At 31.9% G+C, this 24,971-nt stretch overlaps 4 protein-coding genes across 4 annotated transcripts; all 4 read right to left on the bottom strand.

Annotated features, from left to right (window-relative positions):
• Window positions 1-454: 454 nt before the first annotated feature.
• Window positions 455-3,395, bottom strand: LOC25493537 (probable pectin methylesterase CGR2). Its single transcript, XM_013602054.3, has 7 exons — window positions 3,067-3,395; window positions 2,622-2,761; window positions 2,479-2,518; window positions 2,219-2,260; window positions 1,137-1,508; window positions 894-949; window positions 455-728 (listed from the first exon to the last, which is right to left on the bottom strand). The coding sequence occupies exons 2-7, from the start codon at window positions 2,736-2,738 to the stop codon at window positions 576-578; spliced, it is 780 nt and encodes a 259-aa protein (XP_013457508.1). The 5' UTR covers window positions 2,739-2,761; window positions 3,067-3,395; the 3' UTR covers window positions 455-575.
• Window positions 3,396-5,072: 1,677 nt separating this feature from the next.
• On the bottom strand, window positions 5,073-8,983 carry LOC11411880 (AP2-like ethylene-responsive transcription factor ANT). Its single transcript, XM_024780324.2, has 9 exons — window positions 8,257-8,983; window positions 7,524-8,154; window positions 7,347-7,429; window positions 7,048-7,056; window positions 6,800-6,888; window positions 6,627-6,700; window positions 6,501-6,551; window positions 6,312-6,388; window positions 5,073-5,989 (listed from the first exon to the last, which is right to left on the bottom strand). The coding sequence occupies exons 1-9, from the start codon at window positions 8,579-8,581 to the stop codon at window positions 5,352-5,354; spliced, it is 1,977 nt and encodes a 658-aa protein (XP_024636092.1). The 5' UTR covers window positions 8,582-8,983; the 3' UTR covers window positions 5,073-5,351.
• Window positions 8,984-13,156: 4,173 nt separating this feature from the next.
• Window positions 13,157-14,210, bottom strand: LOC11409323 (short-chain dehydrogenase PC-15). Its single transcript, XM_003608515.4, has one exon. It carries the CDS (start codon window positions 14,184-14,186, stop codon window positions 13,344-13,346), a length of 843 nt encoding a protein of 280 aa, XP_003608563.2. The 5' UTR covers window positions 14,187-14,210; the 3' UTR covers window positions 13,157-13,343.
• Window positions 14,211-18,481: 4,271 nt separating this feature from the next.
• Window positions 18,482-23,109, bottom strand: LOC11413408 (thioredoxin-like protein AAED1, chloroplastic). The gene is made up of 7 exons (XM_003608514.3): window positions 22,701-23,109; window positions 22,079-22,125; window positions 21,867-21,981; window positions 19,330-19,374; window positions 19,182-19,241; window positions 18,949-19,044; window positions 18,482-18,846 (listed from the first exon to the last, which is right to left on the bottom strand). Exons 1-7 carry the CDS (start codon window positions 22,971-22,973, stop codon window positions 18,727-18,729), a joined length of 756 nt encoding a protein of 251 aa, XP_003608562.1. The 5' UTR covers window positions 22,974-23,109; the 3' UTR covers window positions 18,482-18,726.
• Window positions 23,110-24,971: the final 1,862 nt, after the last annotated feature.

The following is a 24,971-nucleotide window of genomic DNA, read 5'->3' as shown; positions in this document are numbered from 1 at the left end:
TATCACTTGTATAAGGTGCATAGGTCCATATAGACTCAATTAAGCATGTTTCCATGCTAAAATTCATTATATCAATCCCCTTGTTTTTCATTCCACCTAACATTCTTTTCCCCCACTCTCGACTGCCAACATTCTCTACTCAGCTTCCTTCTTCTTGGTTTGTACTCCTTCATCCAATGCCTTCTCAAATGATGTTGAATGGTGATGTGATGCTATGGTTTCAATAAGCAGAAGGCAATTGAAGTCTTATACAACGACACTTCAAATATTTTATGAGGCTAAAATCATTCAAATTATCTCTTATAAATTCATTATATTAGCTCATCAAGCTTGCAAAAGGAGGCATACGTGATTCTCATTTTTAATGTGTACTTTTTTGTTTTGAATCATATAATTTTATCAAACAACCCTCTAAGAACTCATAAAGAAAATTTAAAGACACATAAGAATAATATTCATATAAACTAATTCTAACTTTGCCTATTCTTTTAGCAGCAGACATTTTAATGCTTGTCCATAAGTGGTAAAAACAAAATTGTTTGATTGATGATATTATACTCAAATTTCAAGATATTTCAGTTGTATGATTTGATGTGGAAAATTTGACAAGTTGGATTGTAAGACATCCTAGATGCATCTTGTTCAAACTTCTTGACAACAACTTCATTTTCTTCTAAGTTTGTTTCACTGAAAAATTCTTTCCACCAAGACGAACTCCGCATTTTCGCCTTCACAATAAAAGCATAATTGTTTTTGGTCAGCAACAATGATAAGAAAAAGAAATCTAAAACAATTCAAATGAAAAATATGAATATTTACAAGGATAAGAAACATATTTAACATTTGATTAAATAAAACTATTAGGCATTAGCCATCAAGAGAAAGCCACTCACCGGGCGACCAAATTTAGATAATTGTGCTGGTTTAGCTCTCCGTTGTCCAGGATAACCTTAAAATTACAACAAGAAAAAGTAAAACTAAAATGACATGAGTAAGAAAACTGTTATTAAGATTCAGATTGTAAATTGAGGATACATTTTGACATAATTTATCATTGAAAGATCTAGCACATGAAAGATAAAAAATCAAGTATGTTTGTGAAAGAGAGAACACATTTTATTTTCAAAATGAAATACCTGTAAAAATAATAACACCATCTGCAGATACTCTTACAAGCTCAGGAAGAGTTTTGTTTAAATATTTTGGAGACATGTAATCCAAAGCATCTGATACTATAACATGTGAAAAAGACTTTGGTCTATATGGTAGAGGAAATTTAATATCAGCAACACGTATAATGCCTTTATGGACTAAAGCCTTGCAATTCTTATCAACATCTTCTATGTCATATGGCTCCACACCCCATGCTTCAACTTCCCCTTTTAACAATTTGGATACCACTGAACAACTCTCAGGGCCAACATGCAAGATATTTTTCATATTTTCACCATATACATTCTTCAAAATAGGAATTACACTTTGAACTTCAAATGTGCATGAAAAATCACCTACAAGATATAACAAAACAAGATGTTACATATAGTCACCAATTTAGAGGCCAAAAATGTCAGTTTGGTCCCTAAATGGGTCGGTAATATTAGCGACTAATAATTTAGCCACTTTTACTAATCGGTCTCTAGTTATATCAAACGCATCCAAAAGGTTAAACTTGATGAAGTTGTATCCTTGAATTAAACTTAGAGGAAGTTGTATCATTGAATTCAAAATAAATGAACCCTCTTAAACCTCTTTTGGTTAAACTTAGATGAAATTGTATTGAATTCATGAAATTGTATTGTAGCATATGGAAGTCTAAAAATTGAGGATCACTACATTGGTATAAAAACATCCGCACATGGTGTATTGAACATCATATTTTCATAAAAAATCTCTAGACAATGAGTTTATTTTAAGCAAACATGATGACAAATTTTTCACGTAATTCAAGCCCTTAACTCATAGGGTTCATATTTTTATTTTTTTTTGTGAAGAATTCGAATGTTCACTTGATCAATCTAGATTTTAAGACTCAAAAGTATGAACAATCATTGTAATATTATTTTTCTTTATGTACACAACTTGTTCAAATTTTTACTAGCATTTAATCACTAATAATTTCATGCAAATGGCTTCTCAAAACAAAATAGACACAATGTAACCAATAATTATTACATGTAGTAGTGTCAATCATATTAAATAAACATGGTCACATAGTTACCTTCAACTCTGCTAACAACATCCTTCCTTACTTTAAATAGACCTGTTTAATTGAAAATATAAAATTAGTCAGTCCATAAATATTTTTTTTTTAGAGCTAGTCAGTCCATAAATATGTACATAGAAACATATTAAATTATCAATCTAGTGTGGAAGTATATATGTTGGTAAAATTGAACATATTAAATTACACACATATGAGATAAATTTAGTACACCTCATCAAAAAAAATTGATGAGAAAGGTCTTTAAATCATGTTACCTGACCCACCATAAGCATAAACAATGAGAAGGAAAGCTCCCTGAGATTTTAAACCAAAATTAAAAAGGATTCATTGTCATAATTGTACTATTAAAAACAAAACCAGCGAAATTAAAAATTAAAATATGTATATATGAAATTACCAAAAGGACAAGGGTGATGAACAATAAGGGAGAACAATTTAATTTGGAATTCAAGACTCCTGAAAATGAAAAGCTTCCACCATTGCGTCTCGTGGAACTTGCTTGTCTCCTTGTCATTACTTCTTATGAAAATGTGATGCCTATGACAAACATAGAAAAATAATGAATTGAAAATAATGATAAGAATTTTTACACATGATATCGAAATTATATTGAAGAAGCGTGTAATCTTCAAAAGAGAGTGTTACGTATAAATATAAGCAAATCATAAAACAAATTTATGCATTTTATTGTAAATGTATAAGCATTCAACATAGAAGGAGGATATGAATATAATAATGAATTTAATATAAATACATAGGATAGATAAATGATAATTGAATTGAAAACATGGAAGATGAAAAGGAAAAAGATATGAAGAAAGAGAGAATGGAAAGTGAAGCACCTTAGATGATGACATTCATAACCACTTAAAAAATGGAATATAGAGTTGTTAGATCTAAGCGGAAGAAAAATGAGGTGATGAATGAGAGAGATCTAAAACATAGGTATTACATCGCAAGCTTTGACAATAGATCTAAGATGAAGTACATCAATGTAAATAATTTTTTTTTTTTTTTGACAAAGTAAATAAATTTAGTCTATCATGTCGCCATCATATCATATTTTTATCCTTCTCTTTATCTTCTCTTATCTCTATCATATCATACACATTTTCGGTGAATAATCACATCCAATGATTCATCAGCACTAAGATGTACAAGATTTATTTCCTAAAAAAAGATGTTATCAACTTTTGCATAATAATTTCTGCATGAATTATTCAACTTTTTCCAAACCCCTTCCCCACGAAGCTTGTAAATTCTTCTTATTCATGGCTGATATTTTTTGACCGCAAGACAACAATGTTTTTTTATATTTGTCGACGTAAATCTTTCCGTCGGCATGCTACCTTTTACATGTATGTTTCCTTTGTTGCTTTTGCCTTGTAAGGATCTATTTGGTTGCCATATGCTACACACTTTATCTTTTCAAATTTTAGGGAGGGCATGCCCACTAAATTAAAGGTAAAAGAGAAAAAAATAAAATAAAGAGGATCCTTGCTGGATATACTATTTTTTCCACTAGAAATGAGCTAGTGTTGTAGTCTTCACATTTGGTACGCGTGACCAAATACATTTTTTCCTGTTGAGAACTTATTTTTTGCATGTGTTTAGCAGCATATTGAGACTTGGATAATCAATCTTGGAGAATGCTGCTGCTGAGGAAAATTTATATGTTATTTTGTTTCCTATTGTCAATGTAAATTTGAATAAACCTTTAATTTGGTTTAGGGACGGATTCATAAATTTTGATTTATGGGAGCATCATATATAAATTTCTTGCATTAAATATATATATGTATACATATGTAACAGTTAATTTTCTAGGCATAATATTTATGATTTTTCATATTCTTGAAATGTTGAATAATTTTTATTTTATTTTTAATACAAATAAAAGTATCTCTCTAACTAACAATGGAGTTTCCTAGTTCGGGAGAACCCTAGTTTTATTTTTGAGTGAAGAATTATTGATCAGACTATACTTACATCACGATCGAACTCCGGATTACCAAGACCTCATTCTTCAGAGAATCGGAGGGGTTAACACAAAAAAGAAGAACAAATCATATTCTTAAAACATTGAATAATTTATCTCTCTAAATAACAACGGAGTTTCCATTTTTAACACAAATTCAGATCATATATATGCACAAGAGAGCAGAAAAAGAAGAACAAATCATAGCTCATGTGTTGCTAAGTTGGTCACACTAAGGTAGTTATTAACTTATTATTCCACAATGAACCTAGGCAAGATTGCATTTTAGAGTCAATTATCATTAGCAGTGTTTATAATAATTTAAGAAAGGTTTGTAAAGTTTTAACAAGACAAAATGCAATAGGATAATTATAATTAAGTCATCAATCAGATCACACATAAAGTCATTCATTCTGCAGGAATCTAATTTTGCACCCCACTGCTGCTTTTTTGTTTCAAGTAGGTATAGTAAGAGAATATCTTCTACCTTTAGACAAAGTTAACAAGAAAAGGTATTAAGCAATAATGACCCAGGACTTGAAAAATCAGTACCAATGACGTCAACATTAGGATTATTATGGTCAAAGGATAAACTTAAATAGATATTTCAGGCCCAACTTGGTATAATTTGGGACCTGCAAATGTTGAAAATAATGATGAATGTTGTCTACCACATTACCATATTGCCTTAATCATTTCATTCTCTCAATCATCACCTTTTTATAGCCTTCGCATCTTTTTATAGTCCAATATAAAGGATTTTGAGGTCTCTGCAACGGCATGGTGTGTCGGTAATTTCAACTGCACCGGTCACATTTTCTCGCATTTTGTTGTAATATAAATGTTCATGCCTTAAAGGATTGCAAAATCTTTAGGCAATTCTTGTCTTAACTATTCAAATGTAGTTACTTAAAAGGTTCAAGCAGTATTTCGAGCCTCGAAACATGCCTTGACACAAGTGATCATGTGAGATTTAACTTATCTAAACTTTTTTATATAAAAAAAAAAGTTCAATAATGAAGTAAACCCTCAATTTTACTAGCTCCCATCACCATTTCTTACATATTGTCCCTCCATGCAAAAAGTAAAAAAAAAAAAAAAAAAATTGAAATTTTACTTGAGAGTGTGATAGAGAGAAAAAGAAAGGGACTATGCATCAGTCCATGCAGCAAAAACTGGCATCTGAGGCAAAGAAAGGGAAGGCCTAAGATGTTGTGAAGGGTCCCAAGAATTCAAATTACTATTTGGAGCAGAAGTAACCAATAGTTTTGAAGCTGTTGAAGGCATTATTCCAGAGAGATTTTGCAAGCTTGTTCTATCTGGAGTACCTTCTCTTGAACTACTCAAACTTGTAGCCAATGAAGAAGCATTTGACACATGTGTTCTCATCTTACTTGCTTCCTCAACTACTTCTTGATGAAACATGTTATCCAAAGACACTGAGGAAAAAGTTTGATGAGTTCTTTCATTCTCAAATCTTGGTTGATTCTGTTGAAGTTGTTGATGTTGGGAGGATTGATACAGAACCATACTCTTCTGCATTGAAATGGCTTCTTGAGTGCTGTTGTTGTCATATGCAGAAGAAGGCTTGTTCTGATCAATGTATTGAGTTGAACTAATATCTACCACCTCTTTGTTCCTTCTAGCTTGTTCAATGTTAAGAAGGTTACTACTAGCCATGATTTTTTCAACATCATATTTTATTATATCAAAGTTGGTCACTGCATTAGCTCCTCTGAATTTTATAGCTGCAATGTCATAGGCTTCAGCTGCTTCCTCTTGAGTACCTAAAAATTTCATTTCAATGAGAATAGTAATTAGCTTTAACTTCTATGCTAACATTGGAATTTCGATCTCACAAACATTGGAACATAATTTTGAGAAAATTACAACATATTTTTAAATGAGCACAGCTACTAGCGGCACATTTATGTAAGTGACATCTAGCGTTCACACAGACATGAACGTTAGACATGACACTGACACGATGTAATAGTTTAAGAAAATGTAAGTGATTAAACATATCCACATGTGTCTAGGACATTACAATATTAAATTGGCACATGATCAATGGAAAAATAGTTAAACAAAGAGTATGAAAGAACTCACTGAAAGTTCCAAGATATAGATCTTTATTACCAGCCACTCTACCAATTCTAGCTTGCCATCTTCCATGTTGGTGATGTCTGCTAGCAAGTGAACAAGAGTTTGAAAAAAAAAAATACTTTAGAAAAATAATAAATATTATTAATTGAATTTTAATGGTTAATACTAAGTAATTGATATAGCCTGTGAGACCTTGTTACTCCTCTGTACATGGATGCCCCTCTTGAGAATCCACTGCTTTTTCTGATAAGGTCAAAGTTAAAGATGTTATGAACAAGTAACATGATATGATAGAAAAAACTAGCAAAGATTTTTTACCTTCTTAAATGAGCAACATATTCCTGTCTTGTCATATTCTTCATTTCCTCAAGTTGATTTTGATAATTTTCCAACTGTTTATAAGAGAATGTAATTAAAAAAAAAAAATATTACCTTTTAAATGGAATTGAAACAAAAGACAGACATTCAAACTAATGATTGTTATTACTAACAGGGAAGTTTATGTGAGTAGATGGTCCCCAATACTTGAGTGCTGCTTGATCATAAGCTCTAGCAGCTTTTTCTTCCATATCATAACCACCTAAAATCAAAATTTTGGAATGACTTGAATAAATATTAATTTTCCTCATGTTAAAAACATAAGCAAATTATTAAATGATTTGGTTAATCTAGGTTCAGAGAATTTCAGACAGAATCTAATAACAAAAAGATACTTCTAGTATGACTTTGGAAATCTTACCAAGATAAACTGTGTCACATCAAATATTTGAGTAGCATAAGCATTCCCCGCCAAGAAAAGAAAACAAAAAACAAAAACATGAATGAGAAATGACAAATAAAAAAATGTAAATCTTTCAGAATAAATGTGTCACAAAAAAATACACTAGGAAAAAACAAAATCTAAAAGTGACAAGATCTTTAGATTCAGAGCGAATTTAACGAAATCACAATGACACCGTAATTTTGACAAAAACTATATTTTGGACCGTCCGCAAAATCATCGTGTGAATCCAAATGTTCACATAGTATCATTCTTACCTTGTCTTCCTTTTCTGCTTTGGCCTTCTTTCTTGCAACTGTTGTCCCATAAATGAGCTTCATATCTCCCAGTCCACCTATGCCTAATAAACAAATCAAAACACACTTTATATTATAAAATAATAAATAAATAACAAGAGAAATAAAAAACATAAAAACTTCAAACAACATAAGTACCTTGTTACACCTCTATATTGAGAGGTTCTTTGACCAAAAGTATCAATAGATTTCCTATGAACAATTTGCTTCTGCTCAAATTTTTCACTTCCTCTTTTCTTTGTATCCATAGCAACAGAATTTTCAACAACAGCAGATGACATATTCTGAGAGGTTGTAACACAGCTAGACTGAGAGCTAGGACTCATTGACAAGCTCAAAGAATGCAAATCTCCATAAGCCATTGATCCAATATTGGATCCACATTCACCTTCATTTTCCTCTACAACGGGAACAATCATCTTTGACTGATCATGTCCATGACTAGCTGGAAAATTCCTTAAAACCCAGTTCTTTAAACCACTAAGTCCATGATCTTCACCCATGTTTGATTGATGGAAATTTCCACTTGATGTTTGACTTTGCTTTGACCCTTCTAACATCAACTCATGGTTTCTCAAAGTTGAGTTATAATATGACAAATGTTGTTGGTTGTTCATGTTCATGTTTTGTTGAATTTGATTTTGGAACATGCTGTCTAAACTCAAAGGCATTGTTTCTGTCACAGTACTACTACATGCATAATGAGGGGTCCCCATAGCTTCATTACCTAAAAAATTCTCTAGTTTTGGTGCTGAAGTAGTACTCATTGCTTCACAAATATAGATAAAAATAAGTGGGATCAAAATTCAAGAATTTTAACAATTAGCATACACTAACACACACATAATACAACAAAAAACTTTGAACTAACCTTGTGTTTGTGACCTGCTAAGAGCTTCCATTTCAAAAAGAGATCCATCAGATTTGAGAGGCATAATGGGAAGTAATGAATACAAGCCAGCATTTTCATGTTCAAGTCCATAAGAGTAACAAAAGTTACTAAGAGGTGAAGAATGGTAAAAGCTTGCTTGAAGTGGAACTACTTCAGAAGCAGTAGCAGTAGCAGAAGGTAGTGAATGATGATGAGTGTGTGAAGAAACACCAATATTATTCATTTGAGGAGAGAGTGAAAAACCTAACCAGTTATTTTCATTGTTAATGTCAACACTATCATCATTGTTTTCCATTCTCTTCATATTTTCTCTCACAAGATAACAAAATAACAAGGAAAATATGTCTAGAAGCAATGCAACTCAATCATATACTAATCATACCATATCTAAGTATCTAACAAACAATGTAATGAAATATATCTATAAACTCTCTTTGGTTTTTGTGTGCCTTAGTTAGTATATAAGGGTATATGTATATCTAAAGGGAACAAAGCAAGTTCCTTTAAACTAAACAAAAAGAATGTATTCCAGCAAGCAATGCTAGGCCTTCATTCTATGGGGATCCGTGTATGAGAAAGACCTTCACTTTTGCTTTATTCTACGCTCCTTTCATTCCCTTTTTTTTGCTTTTGTGTTAAGAGTGTGTTCTCACTTATCACACTCTTTTGTATGATAATAAATAATTGAAAACCCTATTGGAAAATAGTTGTTGTCATCCAAAAAAAGACCTGTGTGTTTCACCAAAAAATGGAGAAGGCAGAGACCACATTCTTGTATAGTGGATGCAACAAGTCCCTCTCAATATTTATTGGTCATGCTAGGTGTGCACATTGCAAAGCACAAAAATGTAACATAAAATTCATTTATTGTAGTGAAACTTGCTATTCTATTTTGTTTGATTGGTTGCTTTTCTTACAATTTGTGTGGTGATAACACAATCACTACACTTGTAAGGTAAGGTAAAGGAATTTTATTAATAAATAAGTGTTCGAAACAATATCACATCTTCTACGAAAGGTTGCAAATGCGTCTATACTATCATGTGTTAAACAACCAGACAATTTACAATTACAAGTACGAGAGTTCTAAATACCCCAACTAGAGACACGATGCATGTGCTAGACTGTCGGGCAACCAGACCATCGACCATTTATAAACACATTATCATACGTGTCGCAGCGGCAGCAGTATCTGCAATGGCAACCGCATCTGTGACCGCAATTTAAAACAATGGTTGACTTGTCAAAGTAATTTTAACAAAAATTACTGAGATTTTTCACTTGTAAATATTCACGGGGCATAGACAAAATCCTTCATCCATCTAGCTCCCTTCAGTCACTTCAAAAACAGTTCGTAGATACTGCTCTGGACCCCTACAATACTTCCTAACTAGAGGACATGTATCTGCCACCAGTACCCCACTGTTATAATAATAGGGGCTGTAATTCCAACTTTGTACTACACCATTCTCCACTGCTAATGCGGTGTGGGCTTGTATCTCCTTTTGGATATTCATTAGGAACACACACAATTACCATTAGGTATAACTATGGTACTCCATCTTTAAAGCATTGTCTTTGTTTTGTACTTTTGTCACTTTCTTAGAGATGGGGTCACCACAATTCTGTTAACTAACAGTATGTTTTTGAGGCTAAATTTCAATAATGTTATGTAATATTGCATCAGTTTATTTGAAGTCCACAGTTTTAACTTTTAAACCCTCACTTAGCACATTGTAGTTCATGTGTATTACGTGACACATAAAGTTCGAGTACTATTAGTGTGTCCCGTAAAAAAAAATATATTAGGGTAGAATCTCAATCACTCGTTTATTTCTACTGCATTCGCGCAAAGATCAGAAGAAAATCGAAAGTTGAGGAGTTTCAATTAACACCTTTAAGTTAAAATATCACGAGAAAGAATGTTTCCATAGAAACATAACGATTGTTAAGATTTCAAATTACAAATTTACCAATGTCTTCATCAAGTATAATTGAAAATCATATTTTTTTATTAAAAAACAAAACAAGGTTAATTTTTTTAAGGGCTAAATATGTTTTTGGTCCCTATAAATATACTAACTTTTCGTTTTAGTCCCTCTAAAATTTTCCTTCAACTTTTAATCCCTATAAAATTTTCAATCACTACTTGTGATCCCTCTTTTAAAGTAAACTCATATGTAGAATTCATATTTTTGAATAAAATTTTGCAGAAAAATTCATAATATTATAATAATCTCTCCCTAAAAAAAGTAGATTTTTTTAACATAACATGAATTTAATATGAATTTTTACATTTTTTACGGTTAAAAATTCATATTAAATTTGTGTTTTGTTAAAAAATTCTAACTTTTTTTGTGAATTTTTTTTTTACAATATTCTACACATTTCTGCACAATTTCATTAAAAAATATGAAAAATAACTTAAAAATAGGGACTAAAAGTAGTGACTGAAAATTTTATAGGAACTAAAAGTTGAAGGAAAATTTTAGAGGAACTAAAACGAAAAATTAGTATATTTATAGGAACCAAAAACATATTTAACTCTTTTTTTAAATCACAAAATAAGGTTAATGATCATGTTTGAGGAGGTTAAAGGAATGTACCCACATGACTTTAGTGTCAAGGGTGCTTTTTTGGAGTCAAAGTGTGGTGTGGGGGTAGGATACAGAACAAAAACACTATAAAATAAAAATTCTGAAATGTGACATGATCTGACCTGGCCCAATCCTACTCGGTGACTATACCATTCACAAGGCACCTAGAATAGGAAGGTTTTGGATAAAAGAATAATAATTCAAAAATTTGGGTGCAAAATACATTACATGAGTTTTTGAGATGGTCCTTATTGATGTCAATATTTGCATCAAGACAAAAAGTGTAATATATATGTGAAGTCATCAACATTCTTCAATAGGGAAATTAACAAGTGGATAAATAATCACTAAATCTTTCATTTCATTTTTTTTCTATAATTATTCATTTCTTCTAATGTTTATAATTGTCATGACTCATCTTCAACTTGTATAATAAATAAAGCACTTTGACATATTTTACTGATCCCAACATGGGATTTTTGGTTGGTTTCCCATAGAAATATAGAGAACAAATTTTACCAGAGGTCTAAAGAGAACATGTTCCAATTATCCAAGTAAAAATTGAAGATACAATAATATAATCAAAAGTATATGTGCTAATGTAATTTATCATAAGCATTTTGGTGATGCAAATAAGTAACGACCAACCACTTTTTGATGGAGCAAGAAGAAAATATGAAATAAAGTATACACTTTGGATCAAGTATAGATGTTCCCTTAATAAAGATAGGTGAATTTTAATTTATTCTATCATTCTTCTATGTAGTGGGAATGTGGGACAGTTAACCAAAATTCACCCTCAGCAACCTTACTTTATGTGAAGGGATTTTTGGTACAGTCCTTGCTATACGTTTAGCAAATTGGTTAATTATTAATCCCACTACAATGCAGTACTGGCTATGTTTGCAACCCGGTTTCCCTACATTCTGAAAACGACGCAATCACGCAGTCATGCATTTTAGACTCTTTAATTGAAATCGGACAATGCAAATTTAACAATATAGCAAATATATTAAAAAAAGTTATCAAAATCGGATGCCCGAAATTCCCCCGCAAAATTTCTCTGAACACTTGTGCATGGTTAGACTTAACCCTATTGATACTTTAAATATATATAGATATATAGATTCCATTTGATCATTACAATGATTGATTAATTTACATGCAAATTTGCGTGACCAGTTTCGTGGAGACAGGAATTCTATAGTGCATGATTTTGCATGATAAAAGAGATCGAAAACGGAGTTTTTAGCAGTGAAAGAAAAGATACAGCGCAGGACCAGACAAGGAGGAATGTTGAGAAATAGAAAAAATACTCTCTTTTTGATTGTGGTAATCATGACTACATCCACCCAACAAGCACTAGAGAGTAGAGACCAATTAACATTTTGCCCCAAGATTGAAGCATTTTGTTAAAGATAAATAAAGAGCTCTTATACATTGCCTTGGTCAAATTTGCTTTCTTTCCATTCACCATGCTTTTTCCCTTGTGATTATGTTCTTGTAAACAATAGCGGACTAGCTAATTAATATAAGGGTCATGCTACCTGGTGCCCTCGGAACATTGATTAAGAAGTAAGAACTCAAATATGGTAATATTTACATTAAATGCTTAAATAATAACTTAAAAAGGATAATATATGTATTCAAAGTTGTGTAATCATTGCATTAAATATTTCTTCTTTTGACTTCCTTAACCACTGCCCCGGGGGCGGACACTGATTCTTTGTTAATCAAAGAATTGAACTCAAGTGGTTAATGAACTCCTCAAAAAGGATTTGTTCAAAAAAACCTGATTCAATTCCTATGTAGAGCAATTCTTGTTCAAACTTTACTCACCTCCCGATTGAACTTCAAATTATCAAGATCCCTTTCCCTCAGAACCGGAGAGTTAACACAATAAAAACAAAACACAATTTGGAGCTAGCAATCTATTACTATTAGGTTTTCTATAGCGAAAAATGTATGTTTCACTTTAACTAGAAATATGGCCTAAATACGGTTCATAAGTCTAAATAGTTCTTTCTTTTTCTTTTCAGGACCAAAAGAGGTCTTACCTTATAAAGTTCAAAGATTAAAGATAGGAAAATGTCTAAATAAATCTTTGTTTCTTTTTTTTTGACAAAACATGTAAATAAATCTCAAGCTAAGGCAATTGAACAATCATCACCTTCCTAATATTAATAACTATGAGTATCGATTTGTGATGTTAAGCTTAAAATCCAACATATTATTCATCAAATCATATGTAATCTACATTGGTAGGATTATAAAAACTTCACTATAACATTAGCATGATGCTATTTTACCCCCATTTTTTATACTAACACAATAAGTAGCTATAGCAACAAGATATTGTCAAGTCACATATTACAAAACAGTATATAAATTATTTCATTGACTCAAACAGTAAACAGTGAATAAACATGAATTTTGATCATAAAGAAAATGATCATACAAATCCTCAAATCAAACCTTTCTATCAAGGCCAAAACGTGATGAGAAAAACATGTCTCTAACCCAAAGAGGAGACCAAGAAAGCAAGGCAAACAAACCAGTCAAGTGACCAAAAATAATTTGCTTAGGTGGTTTATTTGCCAAAATTTTATTAACAACATGTCTAGCAAAAACTCTACCATCCGTTGCTTTTCCACCTTGAGAAGCTCTTGCTCTCTCCGATATAGCTTCCTTAAAATCCTTATAAAGCTTCCAATCATAATCACTTAATTTCTCCAAATTAGCTTTCCCTAAATTTGATCTAATGGATCCAGGCATAACCAAAACAACATTGATCCCAAATGGCTTCAATTCTAACCGCAAACTATTTGACATTGCATGAATAGCACTTTTACTAGCACAATATGACCCTGCCCATGGTGTTGAAATATTCCCAACTACACTTCCAACATTAACTATGGTTCCACTTTTTTTCAGAGCCATGTGAGGCACAACTTGTTGCACCATTCTTAGTTGTCCCAACGTGTTAATTTCCAATGTTTTTCTAATAGTGTCTAGTGGTAATTCGGCTAATGGACCTGTGCTACCTATTCCGGCGTTATTAACTAGAATGTCGATACGTCCGTATTTTGATATAATAGTGTCCACGGCTGAAGTAGCGCTTTGATCAGATGAAACGTCAAGTTCGAGTGTCTCTATGTTGTTATCTGACTCAAAATCTGACATGTCTTTTATCCGACTTGAGATGTCAGAGGCTATGACGCGACAATTTTTCTCGGCAAATGCTTTGCAATACTCATAGCCAATGCCACCTTTGGCACAACCGGTCACTAGAACAATTTTTTGTTCACTCATTTTTTTTCTTGTGTTAAATTTCTCTATACTAATCTAAAAACATCAAATTAACTATCTTATACTAATGTTGCTAATTATTAATTTGTGTGTTTTTTGTCACATTAGAATGTAAAACAGAATATTCTTTATAACATATGCTTCTTTGTTGTTGGATTGGCCGTCTGGCCGGTTATATGTTGGAATTGTTTTGTTATGGTTGCAGTGTGATGGGGATGTTATATTCCTGTCACTATCTGCTGGACAATTTTGCTACAAAATATGGCTCCATAGGTACAAGACATTTTCAGCTTTTAATGACAGCCACTGGGAGGAATTTGACAATGTGATGAGAAGCTCTAATTGTACAAATTTTATTTTATTCTCAATGTTTTGCAAAATAAACTAAATCCAAATTGCTGTAATTTTTTTCCTTGTGCTCAACTTATTTTTAACTTATACAAATTGCTTGGGAGGTTATCATAACAAGCCTTATTCCAAATTTATGTGAGAAATATTACATGAAGTCAAATAAATGGTAAATATATAATTAATTTTTAAGCGATGAAAATTGTATCATTTACTTTTTGGCCTTTTAAGTTTTTTTTTTTTTTTTTTTTTTTCATTTCAAACCTTTAAGTTGCAAATGTTGGACATTTTAATCCTTCAAATATTTTTTGGTTCATTAAGTAAGAAATATTACTTACTTTGTTCCCTTCCTGACAAAAGTTTGGTAATTTCGATCCCTTAAGATACAGCTGTCATGTTTGTAACTTACGGGTTTGGGCGGACTAACGTTTGTAACTTAAGAAACTAAAATGTGTGAAACCAAAAAAATTGAAGAGTCTAAAGTGTTTAACGTTTGTAACTTAAAGGATCAAACAAACAAAAAATAACTTAAAAGAACTAAAGCAAAACCTAAAAAGGACCAAACATATCATGTAGTCATTATTTCTTTCTATAGATTAGTGGCCTGGTGGCCACACTCACAAATGGAAGGAGAAGGGTGGAAATCTAAAATCGAACTCAGACACCTACATAAAACGTCCTTACAATCAACTATTAGGCTATAATAATGTGGGACACAATATTCTTTAAACATATAGATTTAAATTGTGTGCAGTCACATTGTTGTGTTTTTACGTAGACAATTATATCGCTGATCATTTGATTAAGATATGTACTTGAAATTTATATCGTATGATCATAATCGAATGACCACCAATGTACTTGACTTTGTGCTGTCACAAAATTGTGATTGGTGTGTTCACACAACCTAAATATGTAAAAATGACTTAATTTGTCAAATAAACCATTTCTAGTAAGAAATTGATTAGTACATGACTACATAAACATGAATGATGTATGAACTGGTTAGTCACAAGTGTAAAAAGTTCTACATTAATAATGTGAACAGAAGACAGAAAAATTGTCAAGTTAACTTGATAGAGAAAACGAACCCTGCTAATATCCCATGGGAAAATGAAATGAAAAGAAATGGAAATTAATAGAATTGCCCAAACAAGCATACAGAGTCAACAGAAAAAAGTGAAATTTGATAGCAACTAATCTGATTACCATCCAAACCTGTTAATATTACAGTGTATGCATGGGAAGAAAAAGTTGTTTTGTGCACTTTCTCTTTCTGAGTATTTAAGTAAAGCTTTCATTCAACCCAATGGAATGCCATTTTCCTCTGTACCTCTTAGCCCCATTACTTGACTTTACCCCACGCCCGGTCCATTTCCTCTCTCTCTAGCATTAATGTTACATGTCGTACTCTTGGATGAGAATCTCTTTTATGACTACTTTGCTGACCACAACATTCAGTATTCTCTTTTCCTTTTTACCCTCATGGCCTCATCTTACTTCCGAATATCCAACTAAATATCGATCGGTTCTATGGTAAATTTTACAAGTGATATAAGTCTTGCATCGTGTATAAAGAGTTTTCATCATCGGATTGGTAAATTTTACCATTAGGTCAAATTAAATATAAAAAGACATGTTAAGCTAATCATGTGAAACAGACTTATTCGTTTTTGCAAGATTATTTTACTTATGCACATTAGACAAAAAGTCTCTACTATCTTAGATGACTATTATGATAGGAAAATGATCTTATATGGCTTACACTCGACCAATATTTGAAAATCTTTTGAAACTCTAAAAATAATTGATGTTGTTTCTCGTAAATTGAAGTTCATAGTATTATATATCCTCACGTTTGAGACTATGACACACTTGGTGTTGGTTAGTAAAAAAATAAGGTAATTGAATATTATTACCTCAAAATCTAAGTAATGTCGGGTTTTCTTAATTTTGTTAAATCAACATCGATCAAGTCGTTTTCTAAATTGAAAAAATCTTGGTAACATCTATGGGAACTCTTGATTTCTTTTGAAAAAATGGGAGTATTCTTCTACCGCGTGACAATTATGGTATAAATCTATTCAAAGATCCAACACATTTCTACTTTAGTTTTGATATAGGCAAAACGACAACCTAGTCTAGATTAATTTCAGGCCTGCAGCGAAGACATACTAGATTTTCTTTAACACAAGGAAAAAGAGGCCATAAGTAGTACTTGGTGAAAAATGTGGAAAAAATAAATAAATAGCTCAGTCCTAATTTATTAAAGGCTATCCAAACCAAACTATTCACATTCATAGGACAATGAAAGAGACCAAAGAAGTGTAAAACAGGGTGGAATGACCTTGGAAATTCGATGTACAATTGGTGGGATGGTTGAAAATTGAAATGCTACGGATTTCTTTCAGTTAAAAACAGGAAAAAGCCAAAGCTTTTGTCCCCATTGGACTCACTCACAGGTTGCTATCATATATCTGCTACAACTCTACACAACAAGAAACCAGCATGGTGTCTTTTATAGGAAATCGCCAAATTAGTCTTTCAAAAAGTTGGTTAGTTTCTAAAACTTGACAGATTTAAAACAGAATTTGAAATTACAAATAGCCATTTTCTTTATTAAAAGCACGCATACGGACTCAGACACCGAACATGACACGGACACTGACACGTTGACACCATTAATAGTTTGAAAAAATCACATAATTCAGTGTAATTATATGCGTCGGTGTCGGACACGACACATGTTCGACACCATGACACGCCTAATCCGAGAATTATTCGTGCTTGATAGTAAATACATGACATTAGTTAAACGGTCTAAATAACAAAATTCTGAAGTTAGTACATAAATGGAAAATGCTGCATATTCAAAATGCATGACTCTGTATGGTAATTAAAAAGTTACAAGTCATATATGAATTTCTTATCACTACGACTTTTTCGTCTTGTCATGTCCAATATAACTATTTTGATTAACACTTGTTTCATTAACACCATTTCATTTACTAATAATAATTGTCCTGTTCGATTTAGGATGGGAAAAGGCATTGGATATTCTTTCTTTACTTGTGCATTTTTACCTTTTTTTTTCTACCAAAGAATGATGTGATAGGTTAAGGATATGTTTGGTTTGCACTTTGCAGTCACAACGTATATTTAGGCTCAAATGTAATTCCAGTTTTTCAACAGTTAACCAAATAACTTTAGAAAATGTGTTTGAAAGTGTGTTCCTAATTTTATTTTTTTTAAATAGAATGGACTTCATTTATGTAAGAATGTCATAAAAGAATGAACAATCCTTACCCGATTAGTGGTGTATAGTCCACTCCAACTGCTACAGCTACTTCAAACTAGTTACTTAGAATTTTTAAACTAAAAACAATTGAAAAGCTCAAATTAGCATTACATCTTCTAACTATTTCTATCACTGGGAATGACATATAAACAGCACTTGTATGTGATGGTCCAAAATAACAGTTTTTTGCTGTCCAGATTCCAGAAATATCCTTCTAAACAAGAAAACGCAATTTTTTTGTCCGGTCCACAAGTATAATTCCAAAATTATGCTTTGTTTTTTTTATGGTTGCTCAATAGGCTTCTCAATTTCACTCCCGATCGGAACGTAACTCCAGATCGACTTTTTTCAGAAATGTGAGCAATTTTGAGGGGCCTATTGAGCAACCGTCTTGGTTTTTAGAAACATGGGTGGTAGATGAAATTGGGCCCAAATAGTCCAGCTTGGGGATAAGGGCATGATAAAGGCCCAACACAAGTACCACCATGACCAAGCCCTATATGCCTCAACAGAAAAGAGAGTTTTATTCTTTAGTTACAACTTACAATTATATTACCATTATTGTTAGTATGTTACTTTCAGAATTTCAGTCTTTAGGTATATACAACTATTTACAATTTCATTGTAGTGGTTAAAACAAGAACAGCTTACATATGTGATAATTGTCATTTCTAACTCAAGTTTTGTTGTTACAATATAATTATGTTCCCAATAAACTGTATAAATTACAAAAGATTTATAGATTGAATTATATAAATATGATTTTTAGCCATATATCCACAGCATCTTATATGTTGCATCTTGTATGATTCACAGTGAATGCTATTCTAATAATACAAATCTTCTTAAACTGAACATTCCTAATGCTATGCGAATTTACAATTTTATACAGTGCAGTTAAGTAACAGGCACTTTGCAGCAAACATCAAAAACATCATCTAAGGGGGCATGATCACCTGTCCCTTCGTCTTTCCTTGCATATAATAGCTCTTTCCCTCTAAACACAAACATCCCTCCCTGACAAAATGTAAAGAATTTTATCAATTTAGGAAACCCAAGTTGTAAAGTAAAATATTAAGTTTGTTTTCATTCTTTTGCCACCAGATTAATGTATCAAACCTGCTGCAAAACACCACTTCTATCATCTGGAGTGGCTTCTATTGTATAGTTCTTGACCGCTTTTTGCAAAGCATCAAATCTCGATAACACACTTGCCTGTCATTTTGAAGTCAAACCACATATTTACCAGCATGAAAAATGGAAAATGTCTAACAATGTATATATAATATATGTATGTATGCGCGTGCGCACGCACACATTTGTATTTCAGAAAAGTACAAGGTAAAGCTTACACTGGCTGGGTTGAAAAAGGTTCGGCCAAATCCATAGTAGAGGTCAAAAAAATTGTATGCCTGAAAGAAGGCGAAATTGGTTAAAATAAACATTTACAAGAAGATAAGTTCTAGTAGATAAATATTCAACATGATATCCGTGCATTACCTTACGGTCAGGGTCTGCATAAAGACAATCCATTGGAAATGGTAACTGAACATACAATATCAGTAGAAAAAGAAAATATCAGTTGAGTCTTGACATCAAATACATGTTCATACCATATAATTGTGTAAATTAGATGAATATTCTTCAAAATTCAGATATGCTAAAGTGTAGAGAACCATATCCATTAAAATGATCATCCATACTGCTATCTTTGGCAAATTTGCAACACAAATAGTGACCCTTCAATGAAGTGGATTTAAAATTGAACTACAAACCATTGAGCCAGAATATACTTGAGACTAGTAACCCAAGATGACTTTAAACACAAACATAACAATTGGTCTAAAAAACATAAAATTATTGGCCATGGATTCCTACCTTTCACCAAAAAGAGGTAAGTCGTACATGGTATAAATGTATCTCTAATTCTCTATCTCTTTTTCTATTTCTATTTCTATTTCTATTTCGTAACCAATAATTAAAACTCACAAATGGCAAAAACAACAGGTGTCAAGCCACCGATTGTTCCAAATTGGTAAAACCTACCCTGCATCTCTTCAACTCACAGAAACTTCCTTTTGGCCACCTCCCTCACTAAAGCAAACACTTCCTCAACACATTTCACACACCATATGGATCTGTCATCTGTGCATATTTTTCATCTGATCAGCATTTCAATTTTTTTTTTAAATCATTCCCATGTCCTCTCTCTTGCTGACGAGGATCATGCTGATACTTCATAAATATCAACCACATTCTTCTTTCTTTGTCAGTGAGGATTTGTTCATCGATGGCACACTGATCTCAACCGCAATGACTCCTCCAAGCAGGCTTGTGAATACAATTTTCCACGGTCTTTCCCTGTCCAACCTACATCCCACTTACTGAACCCATGATACCTCACTTGGTTGCACACTTAGCAGATCCATCACAAACTATACTAGTAACAATAAGGTCTTTAACTTTTCATTCCTTTATTTTTTTGGTCACACTCAAAATTTATCATGAGATAGATCTATTAATATTTTCTTTATCTATAGAGTTTTTTATAACACTAAAGAGCTTGATGGTTACTGGCTGCTGGAGCTGACAAGGTAAACCTAAGTCAGAATCATTCCATCTTTCACAAATATTTTCTAATCATTGTCATGGCAGGTCAATTTCTTATTCTTTGAACCACTATTGGCATACTTATATTTTGTTTATGTGAAAAAGTGTTATTTACCTAAAGTCATTGAAATGGATTTCATCCCTTATTCTTTCCTTGTGTTGTGAGCTTAATTTGTATATTGGCACAGTATCGATATCACTGACACAACATGGATCTATTACATATACTCATGTAACTGTTTTCTTTATTAAGGTTATACTGAAGCTACTATAAAGATTTGTGAACCAAAAGAACAAATATATCAAAGAGAATCAGTGTGAAATTGGTTATGATTACACAAGTGTCTGATATGGGCATTGTATTGTTTGATATTGCTAATTCAGTCTTTTTCTATTAATATATTTTAAAATGCAATGTGGTTACATTCAATTATCTAGCTCAAGAGCCTTTTAACAACTTTGGCTCATCATCTGTGGATTTCTTGCAAAGGCTCTTGCCAAGGCTCTCGTGAGTCAAATGTTCATCTAGATTTTCTCCATGTCTTTTCTTACAATAATATTTCTCAATATATCAAATCTTTCATGAGAATAAGTTTTCATGCTACAGCTGTGAAGGTTCACTATTATTTGATGTTTGTTAGATATGTGTCAAATGCTAAGTTTAACTTAATTTGATGGTTTCTTTTTTTTTCTTCTCTATATCCTATCTCTTCCCTAACAGCGTATGTCCACAGATTAGAAAAGGTTTACTTGGATTGGATTTTCAATGATGCAAATTCATGATGCCAAAATGAGATTCTCGATGATTGTATTTGCATGAAAATTGTACAAATAAAAATTAAACATTATATGATGTAGATACTAGCCGTTTGTGCATTGAAGAACCTTGAACTTTTCAATTATAAGAGGAAAAAAAAAATCGCTTGATTGCCATTTATGTACGACTTTCTTGAACCCATAATAATTGAGACTGAAGCTGTACATGAGAAGTACAGATTTGGTTTTGATTTCATGGAATTAGTACATGATAGGTACGGCTTAATGGAGGAAAGTCGTGCTCCCCACATTTGACTTCCTTAGTGTACCTAAATTTGAATGGAAAGTACAACTTCCGCTGAAGTCAAACATACCAGGTCCGATTTACCCTGTTTTGGTAATATTTTATTGACTATACTAGATCGGTAATTTCCGTCCGAAACTACTGTAAAGAGGTAAAAAAAAAAAAAAAAAACTAAACTACTCAGACAGACTTGTTAAATGATGATACTAGATTGGTAATTTCCATCCGAAACTACTCTAAAGAGGTAAAAAAAAACTAAACTACTCAAAAACAAACTTGTTAAATGATGTTACTCTTTTAAAGCCTCATAATTTCCTAGGAAAACAGTCAAACACTGAAATAACAAAGGAGGACAAGGAAACATTACTCGTTCAGCAAGAATGCGAGCTTTATTGGGGGCACCAACGCCCACTGCAATTAGTTTGACACCAGCTGCATCAAACCTTGATTTGGATTCTTTCAATGTTGAAGCCAGTTCCCAGCTAAGAACAACAAAAAACAACCCACAGTAAGAATATCTATCATTCAAACAAATCCCGATTAATAACCAAAATCACAAAGGCAAAGATCGTTAGTTACCAGCATGGGCATCCAAAGTGCCTTAAAAGTGCCACCACAGCTATTCCCTGCAAGAATTAACTCTAATCACCAACACAGATTAACATCAACCTATTAATTCAACTAACTAGTATCTATTTTGATTGATTTATTTGAGTTTATCTACTAACATAAGTTTTGTGAGACTGTTTGGGATAACTTATGAAAACAGACATTGTCCATAAACTGTTTTCAACTTATTATCACAAGTTCTCCAATGTAGCTTATGAAAACAGCTTATAGCTTTTATGAAAACAATTTAACTTTAATTTATTTTTTGCTATAAATAGCTTATACATAAGTGCATATCGTGATAAGCTGCAGATAAGTAATTTATCCAAGTAAGACCCTGATCTAATACTACTTTGAATTAATTTCAACTAATATATCAACTTAAAATCAATTCCAACTAATTAATTCATACCACTTCAAATCAAACCCAACATTAACAAACACGAGGGGTCATTAATCTAGTATTCCATTAAGTAAAATCCATAATCTTAAGTAAAAAATAAAAAATAAAAAAATAAAAAAAACTTGGATGTGCCCAAAACATAAAAGAGTAAAAATCAAAACTTTTTTATACGAACATAACCATTCTCACCTGTTCCTGATCCCAAAGATCTTTGAACAGGACAGATTCCCCAGCAGCAGTGAAAATACTAACATCGCCGAGATTTTCTGCAACAGTGGGACTATACTCCGAATTCAAAGCTCTAGAAGAAAGAAGTCGTTTGTTTCGGGTGGCGATGAATGAAGAGTTGAAGGTATTAGATTTTGGGGTGTAGTGAACGGTAGAGGAGGGGTAAGTGTGTGAATTTGGGGGTGTGATAGATGGATGAAAAGGAAATCGAAGAGATTGTAGTGTTGTTGCCATTGACTTGTTCCGATTTTGAAATAAAAATGAACCCTAGAATAGATGAGAGTGTGAAGAGAAAGCCACAGATATTTTCAGTGGCGGGAGAGGTTTTCTTTTCTCCACGCCAGTAACTAACTGAATGTGGTTTCAGAATTTCTTTTTCATTTTAGAAAATAAATAAATAATCATGGAAATAAGTTACAAATTTTCTTTAGAAAAAAAAATTACAAACTAGTTTATAACTTATAGTTGATAGCTGAAATTAAAAATAAAAAATAAATAGATTAAAATGAAAGAAAGGATGAAATGATAAAAGTGATATAAATATATGAGTCTCGTTAACGAGTGTTTCGAACACTCTTTAAACATTCTAAATTAAGTAATCATTCATTAAAAATGTTAAAGTTTTTAATTTTCAATGTAACTAATATCCTATAGCACTAGTTAACATTTCAGACTATAGAGAGGGCACGGGTGAGAGAGAAGGCATATAATCAAAATTCTAGCTCTTAAGAACATGCATGTTAAGAGCATGAACAATGATGGATGTTTTGTCTACTTAGCACAAGTTAAATAGATATTGGATGTTTTAGAGAGAATGATTGTTATGGAAGTGTTCTCTCTTCACTTTATTGTAGATTCAAACAAATAAATTGCATTAAAATAATTTTTTGTTGAAATGTAATAATTTAGAGTTTTGAGGAGATCAATTTAGTAAAAAAAAAAATATGTTGTGTTGAAAATATTTGATTTTTTTGGTATATAAAGAGGACAAAGCCGAAAAAAAAACCAAAGAAATATCTTTTGTTGAAATGTAAATGAGATGTTGAGTTCAACACGCATACTATTTTTTTTTAGGAGCAAGCAGGAAGTTCTAAGGTGTTACTCAACTCAAGCCATTCCTTCTAATGGTTTGGGCGTTTTTCCTTACATTTTGAAGAAGAAATAGTATACGTGTTGAACTCGTTTTATTGAGGAACAGAGAAAAATATAGGTCGTATCATGAATTTGTTGTGATTGTTTAAATTTTCAAGACCTTGAAGTCTTAACCTTGACATTTGTTGGATAAGCAATCATTGAATCTCAGTACTAACTAACTCCTCCTTCCCTCCTCACTCGTGTCCTCAAAGCAAAATATTTTCCTATAAGTGGTTTTATAGAAGCCAACCTTATCGTAAATATATTGCCAACACGAGGTTAATGCAATTCTTAATGACCGTAACTATGAAAATTAATTTGGAACCTTGACGTCGAGTTGTAGATTTTTTTCATTTGTCTAATGATAGTGTAATCCAGCTTTTATTCTTGGCCAAACTAATAGAGTTGTTCATCACATTGTTAGAGAGATTGTATATCAAATAGTATTCCGTCTCTTTTCTTAGTTGTATTCCGTCTTTTTTTGTTTTTGACAAAAAACAAACAAGATTTCATGCATCTATCTAATTTGTAACAAAATCTAAATAAAAAACGACTACTTTCATCCTATTTAATGATAATATACTAAAAGGATCTTGTTAACTTTTACCTAAGTTGCTGAAAAAACTTATGTTCTAAGGATACGTGTTAAAGTACTTAAAAATAGTGATTTTGAATTGAAAAAATAATAATAATTCAACGTATAAAAAGTTGAATGCATGACATCTAAGATCAATATTTATCTATTAAGTTTGTTAACATATACTCTTTAGATTAATCGATTTATGGGTCGAATTTTGAGTTTTAAAGATAGGAACATATACCCTTATAACACATGTTAACATTTTTTTTTGTGCGAGTTCATATTCATATATATTTTTTATTTCGTAGTGGTTAGGGTTTAAACCATGGACCTTACATATTTGATGCATTTTCCAACCAACTGAGTTAAGCTCACGAGGACATATATTTACGATAATGTTAAAGTTTTTAAAGTAGATTAATAATAAGAATAAATGAGGATAAACAATTATATGTATAAATAATCAATTTCTTATATTTCTTTTTTTAATGGAAGAAAAAGACACTTTTTTTTATAAA

This window comes from Medicago truncatula, chromosome 4 (assembly GCF_003473485.1).
Source record: "Medicago truncatula cultivar Jemalong A17 chromosome 4, MtrunA17r5.0-ANR, whole genome shotgun sequence".
NCBI classification, from domain to species: Eukaryota; Viridiplantae; Streptophyta; class Magnoliopsida; order Fabales; family Fabaceae; genus Medicago; species Medicago truncatula.
Note: the sequence above shows the minus strand (reverse complement) of the source record. Positions and strands in the feature narration are given on the sequence as shown.